The sequence below is a fragment of the Cajanus cajan genome, chromosome 1 (assembly GCF_000230855.2).
Source record: "Cajanus cajan strain Asha chromosome 1, NIPB_CcT2T_4, whole genome shotgun sequence".
Lineage (NCBI taxonomy): Eukaryota > Viridiplantae > Streptophyta > Magnoliopsida > Fabales > Fabaceae > Cajanus > Cajanus cajan.
In genome coordinates this window covers 73,198,307-73,224,861 of record NC_138517.1, presented here as the reverse complement: position 1 = coordinate 73,224,861, position 26,555 = coordinate 73,198,307, and the positions used below count along the sequence as shown (strand labels likewise).

The following is a 26,555-nucleotide window of genomic DNA, read 5'->3' as shown; positions in this document are numbered from 1 at the left end:
CAAGAATTCATAGCATAATCATGCATATCTTTCATGTTTTTAATAAATTTTTATATCATTTTCCTATTTTATGCTTTTCTTGGTATGTGTTGTGTTTTCTCTGAGCAGGATCAAGATTTAAGAATTAAAGAGGAAATGCTGAGCTACAGGGAAAATCACGGCCGTGATTCTAAATCACGCCCGTGATTCACCAGAGAAAATCACGGCCGTGATTCCCAATCACACCCGTGAACGCCACTGACCCTTCATAGATGTGCTCCAGAGAAGATCACGGTCGTGATTCTCAGTCACGGCCGTGATTCACTTCGCGTCCCAGCTTTTTAAGTTTTATGTTTTATTTTTATTTTATCTTTGTAATTTTTATCTTGGTAGTTTTACCTTTTTACCCTTTTTACCCTTTTATAGCTCGATATCAGTTTAAAGTTACATTTAATAGAAAAATACACATTTTGATTTATGCCACTGTACAAAAGATTGTGTTTGATACAAGAGGTACATATAACACATACATAGAGTATGTGTGCATAAACTTCTCCAATAGCGTTTTTAAGAGAGAAAAATCAAAACAAAAATCAAACACATTTCTTCAATCATTCATCACAACCAAAACAAAACATAAATTCTGCTAAATTAAGTTAAATACTCCAACTCACGGGTAAAAGCAGGAAGATCAGATCTCTTCAACACCCTCAGCCTCTTCACTGTCGACACAAACATGCTGCCAAGAAAACACATTAATATGGTAAGTGAGATTATGAACGAACAAACTTTGGATGACACATACTAGTTGCCTACAATTATGAAACAACACTAAAATTACAACTAATGTTTTAACATGTGGTAAAATTTACCCATGTTATGAGGTAAAAGTCAGCTGTACAAGTTAGAAACAAAGTTTTAACTTTAGATTCCTTCCTGTGTTACATGCTAATAGGAGTACTAAATTTCCATCTAGATCAACACCAGCCTCAATTCAATATTAAAATCAATCTCCCATGCTATCATTATTTGATTATATAAATTCCAAGTTACTATAATTTGATCATTTTATTTATTTCAGGAGTCAATTATTAAAGAACCAATTTGGTCGATCATCTATTACAGTTTATTTATAACATACAGTTTCGAAACTTATTTTATAATAACTATTAATTTTATGCACCATTTTAACTACCACCATTACAATTTTAACTACTGAAGTGATTCCAGTTTTGATTGTTATAGATGACATAAAAGAGGAATATACGAATGCCAAAATAATTGTACTGTACTATTTAGCATTATTCATAAGTTGAGGAAATATAGACTAAAAGTGAAGTGGAGTTGGATTTCTATTCACTTGTTTATCAGTAGCATTCAATATGCTTTTATATACCCACCACTCTAATTGTTTGGGTGCTAAGTTTTAAAAATCCTTTGAAATGTTTCTGACTAGTTGACTATCATTCCCAAAGTTCTCACTATAGACTACAAAGGCAATTAAATTATTACCGACATATTGTTTCCAATAACTAAATTATAAACACAAAATTAAAACAATAAAACAGGAAAGCCGAATTGACTCGCTGGCATGGAAAAAAATATTGAATTGAATAAACAAGAGTATATTCCCCACTTCCTACCAATAAACCCGTATTGACTTTCTTTTCCTCTTCCTTGTTTTGATTTCCACCAGCACAGGAATCTCTTTGACCAGAATAGCAGCTAGAACAGCCAATGTGAGATAAATTCAACTCTGCATCAAGCTCCATTGTCACAAAAGAATGAAAAAATATGAAAGCTAATTATTATAAAAGATCAGTATTTTACTTTAAAAAAATTTGTTAGCTGAAAAAAGATTGACTATTAGTATAAGCTAGTGACTATTCAATTGCGGTAATCAAGATTGAGATTTAGGCTTAGTTTAGATTAGCATCTAGCTTGAGAGCCTTTTGATTGAGATAGGTATTTGATTCCTTAACTTGCAAAAAATCCCTTGTAACTTTATAGGTGTTTGTGAAAAAATTAAATGAGAAAGTTTGTGAAAAAGTCGATATTACATAAGGTAATTTTGACTTACATATGAGGATCCTTGCAGCACTTGATTTTGTCTTCGTAGTTCAAATAAGTCCTTGCAGCACTTGCTAGTAAATTCTTATGTTGTAAATATATCAAATCAGGAACCTGATAAACCTGAAACAGAGGCTATCGTCAACATTGTAAAAAAATATCACAAGCCAATGCAATTATGGTCTTGTGGTTGTTGAATTTACTTCTCCATGTATGATTAAAAGAAAATTTCTAGCCACACTCTATTTACTTCTCCATGTATAGAACAATCATATTTTCTAAAAAAAAATCAATTTTTCATGTGTCTACTCAAACACATATAAATCCATTCACTCAAACCCATTCTTTAACCAAAGTCAACTTTGCAAAATCAGGCTCATATAGAATAAAGTTTGCAAACCCAAATCCAAGCACAAACTACGTTATTTAAAAATCAATTTATTTGGATAATACAACAATCACATTGTTAGACATTTTGAATCACTACAAATAGAATATAAAATAAATAAATTAGATGCTTTAAACGACATACTGGACACAGAATGAAGCATCGCAAAAACAAAACAGAGGGCTATATCAACTTTGCCAAATCAGGCTCATACAGAATGATGAAACAGAGGAAACAGAGGAAACCCTAAAATGAAACAAATACCTTCACAAGGGAGTCGCACAATAGGACGACTGCGTTTCCGAAAACCTCCTCCGGGAGTTCCTCCACACCCTAAAACATTAGCACCCACGCATTTGTACAAGATGAGAGAGGCAAAAACAACCAAAACACAAAATGAAGATACGCACCTAAAATGACTTCCCTGTGTTGCCCTTCGTCGAATACGACTTCAATGTTTCCTTCGAGGGTTGTTGAAGATAAACAAGCGTTTTAGGTTTCACTGAGTTGAGAGGGTTTGGGTCTTACGGTGTGCGAGAGAGAGCGTTCTAGAGTGAGCAAGAGGTAGGGTTCGAGAGTGCATTTGAGAGTGTTTCAGAGGGTCAGCAACTATACTCATTTTAATTTTATAATTTTTATTTTAAAAAGTATTAATTAAGTTTTTATTTATTCAAATTTATTGAATTTGATTTATTTTAAAATTAAATTTACTCTTATTTTTTAAAAATAATTGAAGTTAAAAGGAAAGAAATTTGATTAAATTAATATATTTTAAAAAATTAAAGACTCAATTGAGTATTTTCAAAATAAATTTAATATTTAAATAAGAAAATTAATTATTGAATCTTTTAAAAATAAGAGAACCAAATTTAACTTAAAAAATATTAAATAAATTATATAAATTATTATATAATATAAGAAATATTTATAATTAATATAAATAGAAATATAAATTATTAATTGTTATATTAGTTTTTATTTGTTAAAAAAATTCAATCTTTAATTTGTTTCTTACGTTTAATAACATTATTTTTATTTTAGAAGGTATCAATTAAGTTTTATTTATTAAAATATGTTAAATAAGTTATTTTTTAATTAAGTAAACATTGATTAAATTAATCTTATTTTTAAAAATTAAAGATTCAATTCAACTTTCTCAAAAATATATAGTAATATAACATTATAAGATCTTATCATATAAAAACTTATTATATAAGATCTTAAACAAGTATTATTTCTTAAAACATATCATTATTCATTGATCTTATTACATAAAAAATTATTATATAATATCTTAAATAAGTTATTTCTTTAAATATATCCTTATTTATCGGATGTTTAATAGTAATATAATTTGTTCAAATCTTTATTAATATGATTCGCTGAATATCTAATTAAAACTTACATCGTATAAAATCCAAATTAAAGAAAAAGGTAACAAACACATGTACCATGACAACTAATAAACTAAAAAACCATAAACAGAAAATGAAACACAAAAGGAAAGCAAATTATATATATATATATATATATATATGTATATATATATATATATATATATATATATTAAAGAAGATGGATCTTTTTACTCTAAGAGTTACATAGACTTACTCCGTTCAATAACTCATTTTCTCTATGAAATTTCAATTATCTAACCGTTCAATTTAAAGTTCTTAATGCATAGATCAAATATGTAAATTGTTAGAAAATTTAAAAATCATTTGATACTTCGTTTCATTAATTTTAATCAATGTATAAAATGATTCTATGATTATCCGTCAATTTGAATTAATGAAATGAAGTATCAAATGATTTTTAAATTTTTTACAAATTTGTAAATTTGATCTATGCATTAAAATTTTTAAATTGAACAGTTTGATCGTTAATAATAATTAAAAATTATTTATTTATTTAGGTTATCACATACCATTATACATTTCATGTCTTTAAATCTTTTAATAAAAAGTTAAATTAATAACTAAAAATTATTTATTTATTTCTTAAGAATTGAGGGTATATAATTATCCATTATTTTGGAGACAAAAATTAGTTACAAGATGACGTATATATATTTCCCTTTATCTATTACTATATACATATAATCAAACAACTATATGTTTAACTATTTTTCTTCCATTCATTTTCTCAGTCTCTCTGTCTCTGTCTCTCTATATATATATATAGACAAACAGGTTATACTAACAGTAATACCGGGTGTAACTTTTATTAAGTATTACACACCACTCGATAATTAATTATTATATTATGAATAATAATAATATATATATTTAATTAATCTTTAAAAATAATTGAAGTTAAAAGGAAAAGAAATTTGATTAAATTAATATATTTTAAAAAATTAAAGACTCAATTGAGTATTTTCAAAATAAATTTAATATTTAAATAAGAAAATTAATTATTGAATCTTTTAAAAATAAGATAATCAAATTTAACTTAAAAAATATTAAATAAATTATATGAATTATTATATAATATAAGAAATATTTATAATTAATATAAATAGAAATATAAATTATTAATTGTTATATTAATTTTTATTTGTTAAAAAAATTTAATCTTTAATTTGTTTCTTACGTTTAATAAAGTAAAACTGAATTCATCTTTTCTTTATGTTTTCCATTAAATATGGTACACAAAAGTTAAAGCTATTCATTATTCTAAATTATATTTTAATTAAAAATAATTTTTTAGTAAATAAAAAGTATTATAATAAATAATTAAACTAAAAAAATAAATTTTATAATAATTAATTTTTTTAATGATGTTAAATTAAATATTTTAATTATTTTATAAAAAAAATGTTTTACCTACGGAATATTATCTACAGAATTTTTTTCGTAGATAATTTCCAGTTATCTACGGAAATATCCGTAGATAAGTTATCTACGGAAATTTCCGTAGATAACGTATCTACGAAAAATTTCCGTAGATACGTTATCTACGGAAATTTCCTTAGATAACTTATCTACGGATATTTCCGTAGATAACTGGAAATTATCTACGAAAAAAATTTCGTAGATAATATTCCGTAGAAAATTAAATATTATCTACGGAAAATATTCCGTAGATAATATTCCGTAGATAATTAAATTTTATCTACGGAAAAATTTCCGTAGATAATATTTCGTAGATAATATCAATTTTTCTTGTAGTGTGTATCACCTTGGGGAGCACCCGTACTCTTAGTCAAGAAGAAGGATGGTAGCATGAGATTGTGTGTAGATTATCGCCAGTTGAACAAGGTGACCATTAAGAATAAATATCCATTGCCTAGGATAGATGATCTTATGAACCAGTTGGTGGGTGCTTGTGTATTTAGTAAAATTGATCTTAGATCGGGGTACCATCAAATTAGAGTTAAGGGTGAGGATGTACCTAAGACAACATTTAGGACTCGTTATGGACATTATGAGTATCTAGTAATGCCTTTTGGTGTAACGAATGCTCCTGCAATTTTTATGGATTACATGAACCGAATTTTTCATCCGTACTTGGATAAATTTGTAGTTGTCTTCATAGATGACATACTAGTTTATTCCAAGACTAAAGAGGAACATGAGGAACACTTAAAGGTAGTACTTCAAACCCTTAGGGAAAGACAACTTTATGCCAAGTTGTCTAAGTGTGACTTTTGGCTAGAAGAGGTAAGTTTCTTAGGACATGTGATTTCAAGTGGGGGTATAACAGTAGATCCATCTAAAGTTGAGGCGGTGCTCAAGTGGGAAACACCTAGTCAGTTAGTGAGATTAGGAGCTTCCTTGGATTGGCTGGATACTATAGAAGATTCATAGAGGGATTCTCTAAGTTAGCATTACCCTTGACAAGTTTAACTAGGAAAGGAGTTGTGTTTGTATGGGATAGTAAATGTAAGAATAGTTTTCAAGCCCTTAAGGAAAAGTTGACTAGTGCACCTGTTTTAGTGTTGCCTGACCTTAGTAAGACTTTTGTGGTTTATTGTGACGCTTCTAAGATAGGTTTGGGTGGAGTGTTAATGCAAGAGGGAAAGGTCGTATCTTATGCATCTAGGCAATTGAAAATACATGAGAAGAATTACCCCACCCATGATCTTGAATTAGCAGCTGTGGTATTCACACTTAAGATTTGGAGACATTATTTGTATGGTTCAAAATTTGAGGTGTTTAGTGATCATAAGATTCTTAGGTATTTGTTTGACCAAAAGGAATTAAATATGAGGCAAAGGAGATGGTTAGAGTTCCTTAAGGACTATGATTTTGTCCTTAGTTATCATCCGGGCAAAGCCAATGTGGTGGCTGATGCTTTAAGTAGGAAATCATTGCATTTGTCTTCTCTTATGATTAGGCAGATGGACCTTTTGGCTCAATTTAGAGACTTGAGTTTGACTTGTGAAGTGACCCCTAGTAGTGTGAGACTAGGTATGACTCGGGTGTCTAGTGAGTTGTTGAGGGAAATTGGAGAAGCACAGTTAGTGGATTCATTTCTAGTGGCTAGGCGTGATGCTATAGGACAAGGTGTTGGAGGAGAATTTACCTTGGGTGTAGATGGAGTGTTAAGATTTAAAGACCGAGTGTGCGTGCCTAGTGACCCTACACTCAGACGTTTGATCCTAGAGGAAGGTCATAGGAGCAAGCTTAGTTTTCACCCAGGGGAAACTAAGATGTATCAAGACCTTAGAAAGATATTTTGGTGGCCTAGGATGAAGAAAGATATAGCTGAATTTGTGAGTGCTTGTTTAGTGTGTCAGAAGGCTAAGATAGAACATCAGAAACCTTCAGGACTACTTCAGCCTTTGAGTATACCCGAGTGGAAGTAGGATAGCATTTCTATGGATTTTGTAGTTGCTTTGCCTAGGACTAGGAGAGGATATGATTCCATTTGGGTTATAGTTGATAGGTTGACTAAGAGTGTTCATTTCTTACCTATTAACATTAGGTATTCTCTAGAGAGATTGGCTGGATTGTATATTGATGAGATTGTAAGATTGCATGGGATACCATCTAGCATAGTTTCAGATAGAGACCCTAGATTCACCTCTAGGTTTTGGGAGAGCCTACAACGAGCTTTGGGGACCCAACTTAGACTTAGTTCAGCTTACCACCCTCAAACTGATGGTCAAACTGAGAGGACTATTCAATCTTTAGAGGATTTGCTTAGAGCCTGTGTGTTCGACCAAGGGGGTAGTTGGGATAGTCTTTTACCTTTGATAGAGTTTACCTATAATAATAGTTACCACTCTAGTATAGGTATGGCACCTTATGAAGCCTTGTATGGTAGGAGATGTAGGACCCCTTTGTGTTGGTGCGAGCCTGGTGATAATGTTATCTTAGGACCTAAGATTGTGCAACAAACCACTGATAAGGTTAGATTAATACAAGAGAGGATGAGAGCAGCTCAGAGTAGACAGAAAAGTTATGCTGACAGGAGAAGGAAGGACTTGGAATTTCAAGAAGGTGACCATGTGTTGTTGAAAGTCACTCCGTGGACTGGGGTTGGCAGGGCATTGAAATCCAGAAAAATTACTCCTCGATTTATTGGTCCTTTCCAAATTCTAAAAAGAGTCGGTAGTGTTGCCTACCAAATTGCTTTGCCTCCTAATCCGTCAAATCTCCATGATGTCTTCCACATTTCCCAACTTCGGAAATACATCCATGATCCTTCACATGTGATTGAGTCAGATCATCTTGAGGTTAAGGAGAACCTAACTGTGGAAGCTACCCCGGTAAGAGTCGAGGATCGAATGGTGAAGCAACTTAGGGGTAACGAAATTCCTTTGGTGAAAGTTATTTGGGGAGGAGCTACACCTGAAAGTGCTACTTGGGAGTTAGAGGAGAAGATGAAAGCTTCATATCCATTTTTATTTGCTTCAGGTAATTTCGAGGACGAAATTTCTTAAAGGATGGGAGAATTGTAACACCCCAGTTTTTATTTCACTTTTTATTTATTTTAATAGAGGGTATTTTGGTAATTTTCTAAAGGTGATAGGGGTGATTTAGTAGGTTGGAACGGGCTGTTCCAAACTACTAAAAGGTATATGATTTAGTAGCTCGAAACGGGCCATTCCGGAATTGGAACGGGCCGTTCCAAACTACCAAGTTGTGTGTGAGTTAATAGCCCAGAACGGGCCGTTCTCAAGGTAGAACGGGCCGTTCCAGACTATTAAATATGCCTTTAACCCTAAATGAGAACGGGCCTGGAACGGGGCGTTCCCAAAATTATGGCCGTTGGGGGTAATTAATGCACACCAGAACGGGCCGTTCTGGTTTTGGAACGGGCCGTTCTGGATGTGATTTTTAGCCACTTTTTAAGGGTCCGGAACGGGCCGTTCCGGATTTGGAACGGGCCGTTGCGGCGTAAAAAACCTATAAATAGAGCTGTTTGCCACTCCCAAAAAGCACACCTCTCATTTCTGATTTTTTTTCTTCTGCTCTGTCTTTTTTTTTCCCTCTACTTTCTGCTTCAGACCGAGGGGAACCCAGCGAGGGAGACCAACCAAATCTCGTATAAATTCAGCTTCTACATATCCAGGTACTGGGGAAAAGGGAATTATTTATATATATAGTTACATGAGGGAATTGGGTAGAGGAAGAACCCCTTAGAATTATGAGCAATTTTACAAATATTTCTGTTTGAAGAATTATTGGCATTATTTGATTCTGTATATATTTAGGACAATAAATATATAATTTGTTTGTACAAATGATGCTCTAGGAGGGAGAACGAAATTATAGAAAAGTGCCTGTAGGTTAGGTTTTGGAAAAATTGGATTATTTCTGTTTGAGGAATTAATTATACTATTAGATTCCGTATGTGTTGAGGATTAGAAATATATATTTAAATCGTAAGAATGATGATCTGTGAGAGAGAACGAAATTGTAGAAAAGTGTCTGTGAGCTAGGTTTTGGAACAATTAGGGGTTTTACTGTTTATGTTGAAATTATATTAAATTGGTAATTCCGTTGTTTATTATATTAATTTATGAATATCATTGTTATCTTATTTGATAAAAATTGATGATTTAAATGTGAATTACTTGATACGTGTGAAACCCATTATTTTGGACATATCTGATATATGTATGAAATTGAATTATGAGATGTTGTGTGGAATGTGAATAAGATGTGGTTGTGGTTCTTCACACCTATGACCAGGGGTGAGCACGGCCCGAGATTGTTACATGAGTATCGTGACCTTGGTTAACATGTCATGGGTGAGCACGGCCCTAGGTTAGGGGTAATGTGACCTTGGCACAGTGTTATATCAGAGGTGAGCACGGCTCTGGATTGTTACGTGGGTATCGTGACCTTGGTTAACATGTCAGGGGTGAGCACGACCCTAGAATAGGGATAACGTGACCTTGGCACATTGTTATATCAGGGGTGAGCACGGCCCGGGATTGTTAAATGGGTAGCGTGACCTTGGCATAGTGTGAAGTGCAAGATTTGTGATGATTGGTTTTATTGAGAATTATGACGTGATGACAATGCATGATTGATTGAAATACGATATGTTAAAATATTTACGAATATTAAATAATATATTGTGTTTTCTTATGTGCTATATATATAGATGTTTTCTTTTCTCACCGTGCGATTTGTGGATATTTTAGGTGAGGAAGATCTGGCTACGAGTGGTATCTAGAATGCCAACGGTTGAATTGTCGGGATGCTATGATATTGTGACATCGGGGCAAAAAGGATTTTTAGAACATAGATTTTTATTGTAAATGTTATTTTGAAAATAATTTGAAAACTCTTGCGTTTCATTTTTTGTTATTGTGGTTATTGAAGGATAATTTTTAAGATTCTCATGTGAACCCTTTTACCGAAATTGAAAAAAAATTATTTATAAGTTTTTATTATTACAATATATATGTTGGGGTAGTAAGGGTGTCACAAAATAAGGTTAGTCATAGGCCTAGCTACACTAGACACAATTGGCACCAGGATTCTTTGACTAATCCTCATCAGGCATAAGGGGAATGATGTCAATATGGGTGAGCCAGAAGCTCTCTACCTCAATAACATCGAATGTTGGGAGAACGACATCGGATGTAGGTTGCCAAATGAAAACGTTTGTTATTTGACTAAGTACTCTTGTGAATTATATATGTTGATATATGATTCTAGTTCATTATGTAATGTCTTAATTTTTAGATACAATATTCTCAATTTTATTATCATACTCTTCTTTAAATAGTAATCTAAATTTTGTTATTATAATAAAGATATATATATATATATATATATATATATATATATAAAATAGAGAATAAGTACAATATTTTAAATAATTACAATATATCAAATTTTTATTACAACATTTTTAGTAAAATAAAATAGAATTATATAACATTTATTCCTAATTTATAATTATTATGATCTAATTAATAAAATAGAATCATCTAATATTTATTCATAATTTTATTATTTTATTTTTAATTAAACTCTTAAATTTTAGTTAATATATTTAAAATAAATAGATAAATACTAGTGTTTTATTTTTATAACAAAATTTATATTCAGTAAACTAAATATTTATATAATATCCAATTATATTATAAATATTTTTAATATATTATAATTAGATACAAAACAGCTTATTATCTATAACTATTATAAAGGGGATATAGGAGATGTAACCGCTTTTTAGTCTCCATTTTTTAATGGACCATTATGCCCCCAAATGTAAAAAAATCTTAAATTTTATTTAAATAATTATACACAACTTTCTAATATTTTATTAGTGAATAACTATTAGAGGCATGAAGTGCCTCTACCCTTCTAGTATAAGATAGAATGGTTCAATGGTTTGTGTAGTTATGTATAAGAACTACAAGTTCCAAGTCATAGGTTCAAGTCATGCCAGAGTCCTATATTTTTAAAGTATAGTAATTACTCATAGATAATGATGTGGCATAAAAATAAATATCATAATAATAATAAATATATATATATATATATATATATATAAAGTACAATGCAATAGATAATTACTCTTGTATAATGACTGTTGCAAATGAAAGCCATATATACGTGTATGGTGCAGATGCAAATGTATGGTGTAGATGCAAATGAATGAGAGCTTAATATAGATAAGCCATATATACATGTATGGTGTAGATGCAAATGAGAGGTTTGACCTTGGGGATTTAAATGAGTAAGGAATGAAGGTGAAATACCCTCCGGTGCAGATGCAAATGAGAGGTTTGACCTTGGGAATTTAAATGAGTAAGGAATGAAAATGAAATACCCTTCGGTTGGTTAAGGTGAAGACTATCACAAGTATAATTCCAATTTTTATTTTATTTTATTTTTTTATCAAGAAGAATTAATACATATTTATTAATATTAAATACTTCTATGCATATTGTTATTTGTAACATCCCAGTTTTTATTATTATTATATGGTATTTGGTCATAATTTTGTGATTATATTTTACTTCAATTGTAGCTAATTCACATTTCATTTATGCTTAATTGTAGGCTTTAGAAATATATGTATATTGTTGGGCTTAATTAGATAGTTGTAAACTTTCTTTTCAATAAAATCGTTTTCGCTGGGCTGACTGGCAAACCTCGGTGTTTAGGGCATAACTTGGGCTGTGATGGTCCAAATGATGCAAAATTGGTGTCAATGGAAATCTAAGAGAAAAACGCACAACTTTTACAGAAATAGCCATTTGCAAAATCGGTCGTTTAGGAGGTCAAAATTGGAATTTGATTGATACAATTGGTTCTCGCTGGACTGATTGGCAAGCCTCGGTTTGTGGGGTATAACTTGGTCGGTGGTTGTTCAAATGATACAAACTTGGTGGCTATGGAAAGATAAGAGAAAATCCTACAACTTTGATGAAGGAAATATTTTCAGATTCGGCTGTCTATAAGGTCCAAATCAGTAGCTAAAGTCGATGAGGAAAAGAACATGGCACCAACTCCATTAATTCATCCCACCAACTTTAATAATTCATCTCACTAATTCATTCCACTTAGTTTTGTCTAATATTTTTTCATTATTTTCCATTTTTTTAATGTGTCTTGAAGGCTATAAATAGCCCTTCACTTCTCCATTGCAAACCATCCCTCAATTCTCATTCTCTCTTCTCTTATACTCTCTTCTTCTCCTCTTCTTCTCTTTGAAGACCTAGAGGAATCCATAGGAGGTGGTTCTATCCTAGTAGAAGGAGCCTAGAGGAGGAAGCTCTTCTTTAGTTTCAGCGCTTGTCATCCAGGTAAGGGGGGGAGTGAGAAATCTCGCTCTGGGTGTGGGATTGTATGCTGGGTAGTGGGATTGGCCCCCAATCCTGTGTTTGTTGTATGTTATATTGTTTGTATGTTCTAATTGCTTGGTTAATATGTGTGTATGAATAGAAATTCTGTTGAGATTATGATTGTGAAAGTTATGAATATGATATGATAATGTGAATGTGATGTTTCTAATGATATGATGTGATGATGAAATATGATGTGAAATGACCATGAGATATGATTGACCATGAGATAGATAATGTGATAATGTGACAATGAGATATGAAATGTGATAAAGAGAAATGACCATGGAAAGTGATAAAGTGATATGAGAATGCATAGAGTCTTGTTTGACATGCATCATTTGCATAAAGTGATAAGGGTACGATATGGAATACGCCGCCAGAGAAGGCCCCCTAGTGTAAAAGCTGTGGGGATCAGTCCTTGGGGATGGCTCGGTTTGGAAGTCCCAGTCTCGCCCATTGTGTGCATGGGATGTATCTTGCGCGGCTTAGCTATCCCGACGAGACTCTGGTAGTATGTCCTTCTAGTGAGAGTGCGCAGAGGTTGTGTCCCGGCATGTACTCCTAGACTACTCTTTGTGTATTGCTAGCGGCAATATACTACGTGATAAGTGACTGGCGCCACATGCATGATAAAATGTAGTCCGTGTCCATACATGTGTCTTTTGATGTTATATGACAAATGAATATGCCTTGAATGAGTAAGATGTGATATTGTTATTAATCTATGTTATACATATTTTGTTTGTGCTTGGCTATCTGGTATATATTTCTACACTGTGAGCCGAGTGAGATGTTTTCTCACTCCCTTTTTCTTTGTGTTGTTTTTCTCTGACTGTTATACAGGTGATTATCAGTATGAGGCTGAGAATGTTGGTCGTGAAGCTTAGGCTTCTTTATGGGCTATGCTCTGATAGGACATGTGACATCGGGGCATAGATAAGATTAGATTAGGATGTTAATGTTATTATTTTGGAAACTTGAGATTTATTTCTTTGTAATTTCTGCTGATTGTGTATGTTAAAAATGTGATACTCTTTAAACATGTTTGATTATTAAATGTTATATTTAAATTTATTGAGTTATGATATGCGGGGTAGAGGGTGTCACATTTAGTGGTATCAGAGCAGGTCGATCAAATCGACCGTGAGTTATGAGTCTACTGTGCTTGTGTGATAGTTGAGAAATTTATACTAGCATGATGGTTGATTATGTTTGTTGTCATGTGTACTATTTTCTTAGATTATGGCTGGTAGAAATGATCGTGCAATTGCTGATGCTCTTCAAGCGTTAGCACAAGCCGTGAGTAACAATAATAGGGCTGAAATCACTCCTAACTGGTTAGAGCGATTTCAACAAAATAATCCACCTACTTTCCAAGGAGGATATGACCCAGATGTTGCGATGAATTGGCTAATGGAAATCGAAAAGATTTTTAATGCCATGGAGTGTCCTTTCGCTCAGAAGGTGAGGCTGGCTACCTTCATGTTGACTGCTGATGCCCATTTTTGGTGGGAAGGAGCTCTTCAAAGGATGATTGATGGAGGAGTGCAATTGAATTGGGACAACTTCAAGAGAGTCTTCCTTGAAAAGTATTTCCCGGATGATGTAAGAAGCCAGAAAGAAGTTGAATTTCTCGAGCTGAAACAAGGAAATGATACAGTGGCAGAGTATGCTGCAAAATTTGATGCCTTGGTTCGCTATTGTACTCATTACCATGGTGAGGGTGGTGAAAGGGCTAAGTGTATTAAGTTCGTGAATGGCCTTCGTCCGGAGATAAAAACAGCAATTAATTATCAAGAGATCTATCACTATCCAACGCTTGTCAACAAGAGTAGAATCTATGATCGTGATAATCGTGCACGTGCTAGTTTCTACAAAGGGGTTGGAGGTCCTATACGTGCTGCAGGTTCTAGTGCTCTGGGTAAGAGTAAGCCTTACTCTGTTCCTACCAAAATTCAAGGAAATCATGCTAAGAGTAGATCCGTTGCTAGAAATTCTTTCGTAAGTGGTGCTGCTAGTGTAGGAGGCTCTGTTTCTACCCCTACTAATCGATGCAAGAAATGTGGGCTGCGTGGGCATGAACACTATAACTGTCCCGACAAAGAAATAACATGTTTCAATTGCAATGCAAAGGTCATATTAGTACTCAGTGTCCACAATCGCCAAAGCAACGTATGATGGGAACAGGAGCTAATTCTCAACCTAAACGTCCAACAACTACTGGAAGAGTATTTGCTCTTAGTAGTGCTGAAGCTACTCAGTCCGATAATTTAATACAAGGTATTTGTTTCATAGCTGAGAATCCTTTGGTTGTACTGTTTGACTCTGGTGCAACTCATTCTTTCATTTCTTTTGCCTGTGTCCAAAAATTGAAATTGCCAGTGTCTTATTTGAGCTATGATCTAGTGGTAGAAACTCCCACAGAAGGTCCCATATCTAGTTCTAGTATTTGCCTCAAATGCCCAATTTCTATTTCTGAAAGACAGTTTCTGGTTGACCTTATCTGTTTGCCTCTTAGTCAACTCGATATCATTCTTGGAATGGACTGGTTATCTTCCAATCATGTCCTACTAAATTGTTTTGAAAAATCCATATCTTTTGGTGAGAATAAGGGCGCAGAGTTTTTAAGTGCTAACAAAATAAAAACTTGTTTAAAGGAAAATGAAAAGGTTTACATGATTCTCGCCTGTTTAACTCTTGAGAAAGACCATGAGCCTAGTAAGATTCCCATAGTAAGAGAGTTTCCTGAAGTTTTCCCTAAGGACATATCTAGCTTACCACCTGAGAGGGAGATTGAGTTTTCCATAGACTTAGTACCTGGTACTGCACCCATATCCATAACACCTTATAGAATGTCCCCTAAGGAGTTAGCTGAACTCAAGAAACAGATAGAAGAACTTCAAGAGAAACAATTCATTAGACCTAGTGTCTCACCTTGGGGAGCGCCTATTTTGTTGGTCAAGAAGAAAGATGGGAGCATGAGGTTGTGCGTAGACTATAGGCAACTAAATAAAGTAACCATCAAGAATAAGTATCCATTGCCTAGAATAGATGACCTTATGGACCAGCTAGTTGGGGCTTGTGTGTTTAGTAAGATAGATTTGAGATCAGGTTATCACCAAATCCGAGTGAAATCCGAGGATATCCCAAAGACTGCTTTTAGAACCCGCTATGGGCACTATGAGTATTTAGTTATGCCTTTCGGTGTAACTAATGCACCTGGAGTATTCATGGATTATATGAATAGGATCTTTCACCCCTATTTGGATAGATTTGTAGTAGTCTTCATAGATGACATCCTTGTATATTCTAAGACTAAGGAAGAACATGCTGAACACCTTAGGATTGTCCTTCAAACCCTTAAGGAGAAGCAGTTATATGCTAAATTGTCTAAGTGTGAATTCTGGCTCAATAGTGTAAGCTTTTTGGGACATGTGATTTCTGAAGGAGGGATAGCTGTAGACCCTTCTAAGGTAGAAGCTGTACTTGAGTGGAAAACACCTAAGTCAGTTTTTGAGATCAGGAGTTTTCTGGGGTTAGCTGGGTATTATAGGAGGTTTATAGAGGGTTTTTCTAAATTAGCATTACCTTTGACCAAATTGACTAGGAAGAATCAACCTTTTGTGTGGGACTCTAAGTGTGAAGAGAACTTTCAGGAACTTAAGAGGAGGTTAACTAGTGCCCCTATTTTAGCATTACCTGACCCTAATGAAACCTTTGTAGTGTATTGTGATGCCTCTAAGATGGGTTTAGGAGGGGTACTTATGCAGAAGGGAAAGGTAATAGCCTATGCTTCTAGGCAATTGAAAATCCATGAACAAAACTACCCTACCCATGACCTTGAATTAGCTGCAGTAGTATTTGTTCTTAAGTTGTGGAGGCATTACTTGTTTGGGTCTAGATTTGAAGTTTTTAGTGATCATAAGAGCCTTAAGTACTTATTTGACCAAAAAGAACTAAATATGAGGCAGAGGAGATGGTTAGAGTTCCTTAAGGATTATGATTTTCAATTAAATTACCACCCTGGCAAGGCTAATGTTGTAGCTGATGCTCTGAGTAGAAAATCCTTGAGAATCTCTTCTTTGATGATTAAGGAGTTGCACATGATTGAAGAGTTTAGAGATATGAGCTTAGTGTGTGAACTGACCTCTAGGAGTATTAAGTTGGGAGCCTTGAGAGTGACTAATAACTTGATAGATGAGATTAGAAAAGGTCAGAAAGCAGATCCTTTCTTATTGAGTCAAGTAGAGAAGTTGAATCAAGGTGTGGAAAGTGAGTTTAAAGTTGGAGTAGATGGGGTGTTAAGATTTAAGGACAGGTTATGCATTCCTAGTGTGCCTGAGCTTAAGAAAGCAATCCTAGAAGAAGGTCATAGGAGCAGCCTTAGTATCCATCCAGGAGCCACTAAGATGTACCAAGACCTTAGGAAAATGTTCTGGTGGCCTAAGATGAAGAGGGAGGTAGAGGAATTTGTGTATGCTTGCTTAGTATGTCAGAAAGCTAAAGTAGAACACCAGAAACCTTCAGGTCTGCTACAACCTTTAGATGTGCCTGTGTGGAAATGGGATAGCATCTCGATGGATTTTGTAGTAGGATTACCTAGGACAAGGAAGAACTTGGATGCTATATGGGTCATTGTGGATAGATTAACTAAGTCTGCCCATTTTATTCCCATTAACATTAGATACCCTTTGGAGAGATTAACCAAGTTGTACATAGGTGAGATTGTAAGGTTGCATGGGGTTCCTACTAGTATAGTTTCTGATAGAGATCCTAGGTTCACCTCTAGATTTTGGGAGAGCTTGCATAAGGCGTTAGGCACTAAGCTTAGGTTGAGTTCAGCATATCACCCCCAAACAGATGGCCAGACTGAGAGGACCATACAATCCTTAGAAGACTTGTTGAGAGCTTGTATCTTAGAACATGGAGGTACTTGGGATAGTTTCCTACCTTTGATAGAGTTTACCTACAATAATAGCTACCATTCCAGTATTGGGATGGCACCCTATGAGGCTTTGTATGGTAGGAGATGTAGAACACCTTTGTGTTGGGTAGAACCTGGAGAGAGTGCCATTTTGGGACCTGAGATAGTTCAACAAACCACCGAAAAGGTTAAGATGATCCAGGATAAAATGAGAGCGTCCCAAAGTAGACAAAAAAGCTACTATGATAAAAGAAGGAAAGACCTTGAGTTTAAAGAGGGAAATCATGTATTCCTTAAAGTAACTCCTTGGACTGGAATTGGTAGAGCACTTAAATCTCGCAAACTTACTCCAAGATTCATTGGTCCCTACCAGATCCTTAAAAGAGTTGGTGATGTAGCCTACCAAATTGCGTTACCTCCATCCCTATCAAATCTTCATGATGTCTTCCATGTTTCTCAACTTAGAAAATACATTCATGACCCATCTCATATTGTGGAACCCGACAACATTCAGTTAAAGGATAACCTCACTTATGAAACCATACCTTTGAGAATTGAGGACAAGAGGGTAAGGCAACTAAGAGGTAAGGAAATTCCTTTAGTCAAAGTTGTTTGGGGAGGAAACTTTGAAGAAGACGCTACATGGGAACTAGAAAGCAAAATGCGGGAAGCTCATCCATTCCTGTTTTCAGGTAAATTTCGAGGACGAAATTTCTTAAAGGAGGGGAGAATTGTAACATCCCAGTTTTTATTATTATTATATGGTATTTGGTCATAATTTTGTGATTATATTTTACTTCAATTGTAGCTAATTCACATTTCATTTATGCTTAATTGTAGGCTTTAGAAATATATGTATATTGTTGGGCTTAATTAGATAGTTGTAAACTTTCTTTTCAATAAAATCGTTTTCGCTGGGCTGACTGGCAAACCTCGGTGTTTAGGGCATAACTTGGGCTGTGATGGTCCAAATGATGCAAAATTGGTGTCAATGGAAATCTAAGAGAAAAACGCACAACTTTTACAGAAATAGCCATTTGCAAAATCGGTCGTTTAGGAGGTCAAAATTGGAATTTGATTGATACAATTGGTTCTCGCTGGACTGATTGGCAAGCCTCGGTTTGTGGGGTATAACTTGGTCGGTGGTTGTTCAAATGATACAAACTTGGTGGCTATGGAAAGATAAGAGAAAATCCTACAACTTTGATGAAGGAAATATTTTCAGATTCGGCTGTCTATAAGGTCCAAATCAGTAGCTAAAGTCGATGAGGAAAAGAACATGGCACCAACTCCATTAATTCATCCCACCAACTTTAATAATTCATCTCACTAATTCATTCCACTTAGTTTTGTCTAATATTTTTTCATTATTTTCCATTTTTTTAATGTGTCTTGAAGGCTATAAATAGCCCTTCACTTCTCCATTGCAAACCATCCCTCAATTCTCATTCTCTCTTCTCTTATACTCTCTTCTTCTCCTCTTCTTCTCTTTGAAGACCTAGAGGAATCCATAGGAGGTGGTTCTATCCTAGTAGAAGGAGCCTAGAGGAGGAAGCTCTTCTTTAGTTTCAGCGCTTGTCATCCAGGTAAGGGGGGGAGTGAGAAATCTCGCTCTGGGTGTGGGATTGTATGTTGGGTAGTGGGATTGGCCCCCAATCCTGTGTTTGTTGTATGTTATATTGTTTGTATGTTCTAATTGCTTGGTTAATATGTGTGTATGAATAGAAATTCTGTTGAGATTATGATTGTGAAAGTTATGAATATGATATGATAATGTGAATGTGATGTTTCTAATGATATGATGTGATGATGAAATATGATGTGAAATGACCATGAGATATGATTGACCATGAGATAGATAATGTGATAATGTGACAATGAGATATGAAATGTGATAAAGAGAAATGACCATGGAAAGTGATAAAGTGATATGAGAATGCATAGAGTCTTGTTTGACATGCATCATTTGCATAAAGTGATAAGGGTACGATATGGAATACGCCGCCAGAGAAGGCCCCCTAGTGTAAAAGCTGTGGGGATCAGTCCTTGGGGATGGCTCGGTTTGGAAGTCCCAGTCTCGCCCATTGTGTGCATGGGATGTATCTTGCGCGGCTTAGCTATCCCGACGAGACTCTGGTAGTATGTCCTTCTAGTGAGAGTGCGCAGAGGTTGTGTCCCGGCATGTACTCCTAGACTACTCTTTGTGTATTGCTAGCGGCAATATACTACGTGATAAGTGACTGGCGCCACATGCATGATAAAATGTAGTCCGTGTCCATACATGTGTCTTTTGATGTTATATGACAAATGAATATGCCTTGAATGAGTAAGATGTGATATTGTTATTAATCTATGTTATACATATTTTGTTTGTGCTTGGCTATCTGGTATATATTTCTACACTGTGAGCCGAGTGAGATGTTTTCTCACTCCCTTTTTCTTTGTGTTGTTTTTCTCTGACTGTTATACAGGTGATTATCAGTATGAGGCTGAGAATGTTGGTCGTGAAGCTTAGGCTTCTTTATGGGCTATGCTCTGATAGGACATGTGACATCGGGGCATAGATAAGATTAGATTAGGATGTTAATGTTATTATTTTGGAAACTTGAGATTTATTTCTTTGTAATTTCTGCTGATTGTGTATGTTAAAAATGTGATACTCTTTAAACATGTTTGATTATTAAATGTTATATTTAAATTTATTGAGTTATGATATGCGGGGTAGAGGGTGTCACATTATTGATATTTATTGAATAATTGTTCTCACTCCTTTTTTTCTTGTTTAAAATATTTAATTAAATATAATGAAAGATAGATGGATCTACCAAACGTACCAGGTACTTTCACTTTCGTTATTACTGTAGTTTTTCCGGGTACTAGTTGGAGTATGGACGCGTCTGCAAATGCCGTTACATTTTAGGAGATAGGATTATCAACTTTTGTATTTTCACCAACCCAACAAAATCTTGTTATCATAGATAGCCAGATAATAGTCACTTTTTATTTACCTCTAACAAATCATGTTAATTCAATAGTGAACTTATATCAACCTGACATGTAAATACTATAGTAGGAGTATGAAAAACTATATAATTTGTAAATAAGTACATTATTGTAATTAGTTTTGAATGGTTTGTAATGTAACTATCAGCTAGTTATATGTAAGCAAGTTTACAAAATTATCCTTCGTGTTATGCATAATAATATTAACAATATGTATATATACTTGTATTAATAATCTATAAAAAAAACAATATGATATATATATATATATATATATATAATATTACACAAAATCAGGTGTTTACACATTATGCATTGATTGTAACAAATATTTAATAAGTAAATTTATTTTGTTTTGGTAAATTTACAGAAATTATATTTTCACTAGTATTAAGACTCCGGAATGCGGTCATGAAACTGCAGTCTACATATTTAGGAAATAAAGCTGCAATTTAATAGTACTCGTTTTCTTGTGTTGTGTATGAATAATGCAATCAATATTATATTTTTAACCATATTTATATAGCAATGCAAATGCAATACGTTTATTATTCCTTCCATTCAAACAACGCATGCATATGCTATACCTTTTCATTTCTGTGCAAATCAAATGTTATATATAGTTTTAAGAGATAAATCCAGGACATATATTTTGTATATAGAAATTCCTCCTAATATTTCAATTCGTAAACCAACACAACACGTTAACAACTGCTAACCATAAATCAATCAAAATTTCCATGAAAATCAGTCCAAAATCTTATTACACGGTACGCACCAATTCATCACGATTCAAGTCACAATTTTTGATGTGTGGTTATAGCTAGATGAAATGCATTTGTTCATGAATTACATGGTAGTTCCTTGTGCTCCGCATGTCTCGCAATATATTAATAGGGACAACCACAATATATACATGCCCATGCATGTCCAAGTCTCCAAAGAAAAAAAATAGAAAAATAAATATATCAAGTTGTTGGGGTCACTCGAAAGACTATACAACTCGAAAGACCATACAACTCGAAAGTTACATTTAGGAAGCCACTCAGGAGCATATCAGAAGCCTTATTTGTTTGTATTTAAGACATGGTCGAAGAGAAATTGGTCGAATAAAATAAAGAGGTGTTCGAGAAACGGATGGAGGAAGTTATTGGGGGTTTCCAAGTAGTTTGAGTAGTTATCCCAGAGTAGTTAATGAAAAAGGAATTGAAGAGATAAAAAACACGTGGGACGAACGGTTATGAGAAGTTATATTTTAAAACTCACGTAATGAACTTTGTGGATAGCAGTTATACTCCAACAACGCACGTGCATAAAATTAACCGCCCTCGATTAGCTCTATAAATACGAGGAATATATACCTTTATGGGGGTCGGAAACTTCATACTTGAAACTCTCAAGCACTCACTGGTTGCGCATACGGCTTTCGTGCAAGAAATTGCTTCTGGGTATAACCATTTTTCGGCCACATTTCTTTTCTCTTTTTAGGATTAGGATTAGTGTAATTTTCTTTTCTTATTTTAATCACGTAGTTTCTGGATTGTTTGACTTTAATATTGTAATGCTTGAACATTATGGAAAGTGAACCATGATTTGTATTGCTAATATATTTATTGTTCACTCTGTTCATCTGAGTATTTACATGCATGAACATTATTTGTTGTTGATCATTGATGAGTATTTGGAAACAAGTAATTATTAGATCTTTCTACTCCATCTCTTGTTCTTCATTTTATAAAACTCTAATACCTAAATTGAAACACATCTCGTGTGCTAGTTCGAATAAAAAGAATTCACAAACTAATTTCACCCTAAACACAAGTACATAAACCCTAAAGCCTACACCACAATATATACATGATTATCTTTTTCCTGTTTTGATGGTGGTGCATATGCTTTTAACAAATTATTCTTGGTCGCAAATCTTTGCTATTTGTGTTCCAATATCTTCTTGTATGCATGCGCGTTTTATTTTTACTAGACTAATGCGTTGATGTCACATGTTTTTATCAAGTTTTAAAAATTATTTTTAAAACTGGGTTCGTCATTAATGGTGAAGACATTAATTCAAGGTTAAATAATTTATTCGTAATTGAATCGGTATTAATAAAATAATAATAATAATATGTAAAATATTTTAAAAAATCTTTAAAAAGAAAATAGTCTATCAAAACAAATTTTGGATTCAGAAATCTATTGCAAGATATTTTTAACACTTGTAATTTTCATCATAAAACTAGACATTTCTAATTAATTAAGTAAATTATTTATAAATTTTAAATATTTTTATCTCACCATATGATAAATATTTACTTTATTTATGGATGTTTACTTTTGAAGATGACCAAATTATTATTATTATTATTATAAAAAGTGTGATATTATTTTTTTATTCAACAAGAGTGGTCTCTTGTTTTTCCAAAATAAGAAAATTATAAAGGTAATTTAAAACTTAAATTTCATGGCTAGTAAAATAACTAAAAATCAAATGTGATTCTCCAAACCATTATAAAATCAAACGAAACTAACAAAAGTTCCTAGATAAATTATATAAACTAGTTATAACATAGTAATTGTAAAGAAACATATAATTAAAGATTTTGGTGTCACATCCTATTAGGACATAATCTAATATATGACTAAAGCCTCAAGCTTCATCACCGGTATTAACCTACTAATAATATTCACCTATTAGGAATGAAAATAGATCATACCAGACTTTGAATATATAGGTCAAATTTATTATATAAAATTAAAATTTAGGTGTCTATTATTGATTATATACTTTTTAATAGGTATGAACAAACCTTTTTTAAAAGTTCAACCTAACTTATTTGTCTATTTAAAAACTTATTTTTGTATTAACAACATTAAACATATGTAAATTTATTTTAAATAAGCCAACAATTATGTTTTTAAATAAATTGTGAGTCTTTTTTTTTTTTTTTAAATTTGCATTATAAAAAAATAGTTTACTCTATTATTATTAAAATTTAGAGTTTAAAATAAAAATAAACACTAACTTAATATGGATAATTCATGCATAACTATATACACTAACATATATTCATGCACATACTGTAATGAAAGAATATAATCTTATAAAAAAAAACTTTCTAAATATTCTTTATATCTCATCTGAAGTATTTTAAATAACCAACCATTAAATGAAGTAAAAGAGCAAGTGAATATGCGATTGTTAGAGTTTCTTTTTTAATTTTTTAATTACGTATGAACAAAGAATGTAAAATGTTTAATTATAGTGAAAATGTAAAAAATATTGATAATTTAATTTTCGTATTACAAATTTATTTATAATGATATTATTAATAATGTAATATGCATACTATTATTTTTTATTATATTATATAGATAAGTAGGTCAACCTATCAAACTTAAAAATAGGCTTTTTTTATAAGCTTAAACCCAACCTTTATTTAAATAAATAATTTTTTTTTAAAAAAATCATAAATTTTGTCTTTTTATTAAATAGAAAGGTCAGGCTTGACCAGACTTTAAATAAATTAGACTATAGATCCCTGTTTAAAGTCTGACATATTCCCCCTATTTAAGACTTAACATATTCTCATTCTTATCACCTGTAATGGTATTTAGCCAAACAAAAATAAAACAACACAATACATGATTGTTGTATTAATTATTTAATTAATTTTTTTTATGGATTAACATTAATCAATTATTAAGAATTATTATTTGATTTTTAATATACTAGTTATGGTCAATAATTATTTTAACACTTAATTAATTAATGAATATTATATTAGATTTCTGTCCTGAATGACTTATGATGAATTGAACTATTCAATTTATGCCTAATGAGAGGTCCTACACTCATACGATATGTTATGTAATCATTGTTACGTAGGACGATTAATATGAACCGATGAACTACTCAAGATTGAAATGAGTCTTCTCTAACTTCTCTCATTTCAATTTTGTATTTCCTCTTTCAATAACATGTTTTGATTTGTATTTATTTGATTTCAATGTTAATAAGTTTTATTCATTGGTATCAAAGGCATAGAAATATATATTACAACTGTTGTTTTTTTCTTTTCTTTTCTTTTCGATAATTGATTGAAGGAAATGTAAGTTTTCAAAATAGTATATACGTCCCACTATGTTTCTTCTTCACTAATCATGAAACTTGTTTGATAGTTTTTTTAAATTGATTTAGGGGTTTTGTTTTCCTATGGATTTTAATCAACATAGTCTCTTTTTATAAAATTTCATTAATCACACATTGAGTAATTGAAGTTTTCTTCTCTGTAGTGGTGAACCTTTATTCTTTCAAATTTATTAAAAATTCTTGAACATAGTTAAACAATTTGCAAAATTGATTTAGAGTTTCTTTTCTTTGTTATTGAATGAAAAAAAATGCCTCAATACAATACAAATTAATTATACTTTTGATTCTTTGTAAACAATGTTCTAGGATATTTTATTTACCATATATATTGAATATGAACAAATTCTTGTTTTATAATTTTTTATTCTCCCAGTGGCATTTCAGTATGTATATCACACTTTCCGTATGAGTTTGTTATTATTAAGAAGTATGTTTATAACACTTTTCGTATGAGTTTCAGTATGTTTGCAATCTTAAGATTTTGATACTACATTGTTATGATGGGGGAAAATTGTCAAAAAGAGTTTAGGTGAGTACAAAGAAAAACTTTAGGGGTTGTTGGTTCATGTTGTATAGCATCTCATTCAATGTACATTTCAATTCCAATTCAAATAAAAAAAATGAAAAGGCAAAATAAACTAAAAATAAAATAATTTGGTTGTAAAGTTGGTGGTTGCTTTCAATATGGTTTTCAAATGAAGGAGAGTAGTATGCCAAGTTTATGTTCTTATTCTAGTTTTGCTCTCTTTGCTTTAAATGCTCTTGCTATCCTGAAAAACCAAGTTTTCTTCTTTAGCTGATCAATCAAAACATTTTTCCATGATTGTTAGTCTCTTATAAAATAATTGCATGCATTCTTGTTATAATTACATTGTACACACCATACTAGAGACTTGATAGGAAGATTCATTTTTCCTTGAAATTATTTTGGTAGATAAGCATGCATGAATGACACTTGGATGTGATTGAGAGGACTGATTTCTTAGTTGATTTGCTTTTGCTAGTTAAATGTCTTCTCACTACAATAAAATTACAAATTAACGACCGAAATGAGCGACTGAAATTTATCAATCGCTATTTAGCGACTAATTTAGCGATCGATTCTGAATAATCAAATAGCAATTGATTTAGCAACCAAAATAAGTTGTCGCTAGAAAATCGCTCACTGCTTGATTGTGTTTCATGAACACAAAGGTTGTGGCGGAAGCAGCGACCAATAACTAGCTACTAAACTGTAAAAAACATTGTGACTGAATTAAATTCGATCGCTAAATAAGAAATTTTGATTTTTTTAGCGACGAAATTGAATTTGGTCGCTAAATATTAGTTAAAATTAGGGACTGAATTGAATGCGGTCACAAATTATTAGTTAAAATTAGCGACGGAATTGAATTCGGTCGCTAAATATTAGTTAAAATTAGCGACGGAATTCTATTTAGTCGCTAAATATTAGTTAAAATTAGTGACGAAATTCTATTCGGTCGCTAAATAAAACTTAAAAAATATATATAAATTGCTTAAAAGTGATGATAATATTGTTGTTAAGTATCAATCTCATTTACAAAATATATAAATTGTTGCTTAAAAATATATAAATCTAACGGTTGGATTTACAAAATTCACATTTAATATAAAATTATTGAGTAGTGTAATACTTAGTGAAAGTTATACCAGTGTTATTATAACCCTTCTTATTTTAAAATATATAAATTATTACTTAAACTTTCAAATTTATGATAAATAATTTAAATTGTATCATAATATTAATTTT

General features: G+C 32.4%; 1 protein-coding gene and 1 long non-coding RNA gene across 3 annotated transcripts; one reads left to right on the top strand and one right to left on the bottom strand.

The window, feature by feature from the left end:
* Positions 1 to 246: 246 nt before the first annotated feature.
* On the bottom strand, positions 247 to 3,963 carry LOC145950746 (uncharacterized). Of its 2 annotated transcripts, XR_014428608.1 has the most exons (5): positions 2,848 to 3,963; positions 2,702 to 2,770; positions 2,060 to 2,172; positions 1,623 to 1,735; positions 247 to 718 (listed from the first exon to the last, which is right to left on the bottom strand). It is a non-coding gene; the product is annotated as an uncharacterized LOC145950746 (long non-coding RNA). The 2 variants fall into 2 exon arrangements; XR_014428606.1 differs by having other exon boundaries at positions 247 to 1,735.
* Positions 3,964 to 11,762: 7,799 nt separating this feature from the next.
* On the top strand, positions 11,763 to 14,885 carry LOC145955510 (uncharacterized). The gene is made up of 2 exons (XM_083070335.1): positions 11,763 to 12,665; positions 13,947 to 14,885. Exon 2 carries the CDS (start codon positions 13,950 to 13,952, stop codon positions 14,883 to 14,885), a length of 936 nt encoding a protein of 311 aa, XP_082926461.1. The 5' UTR covers positions 11,763 to 12,665; positions 13,947 to 13,949.
* The last annotated feature ends 11,670 nt before the right edge of the window (positions 14,886 to 26,555 follow it).

What these genes read in the sequence shown, in the direction of transcription:
- LOC145955510 (XM_083070335.1), top strand. Translation starts at nt 13,950, where the DNA reads ATGGCTGGTAGAAATGATCGTGCAATTGCTGATGCTCTTCAAGCGTTA.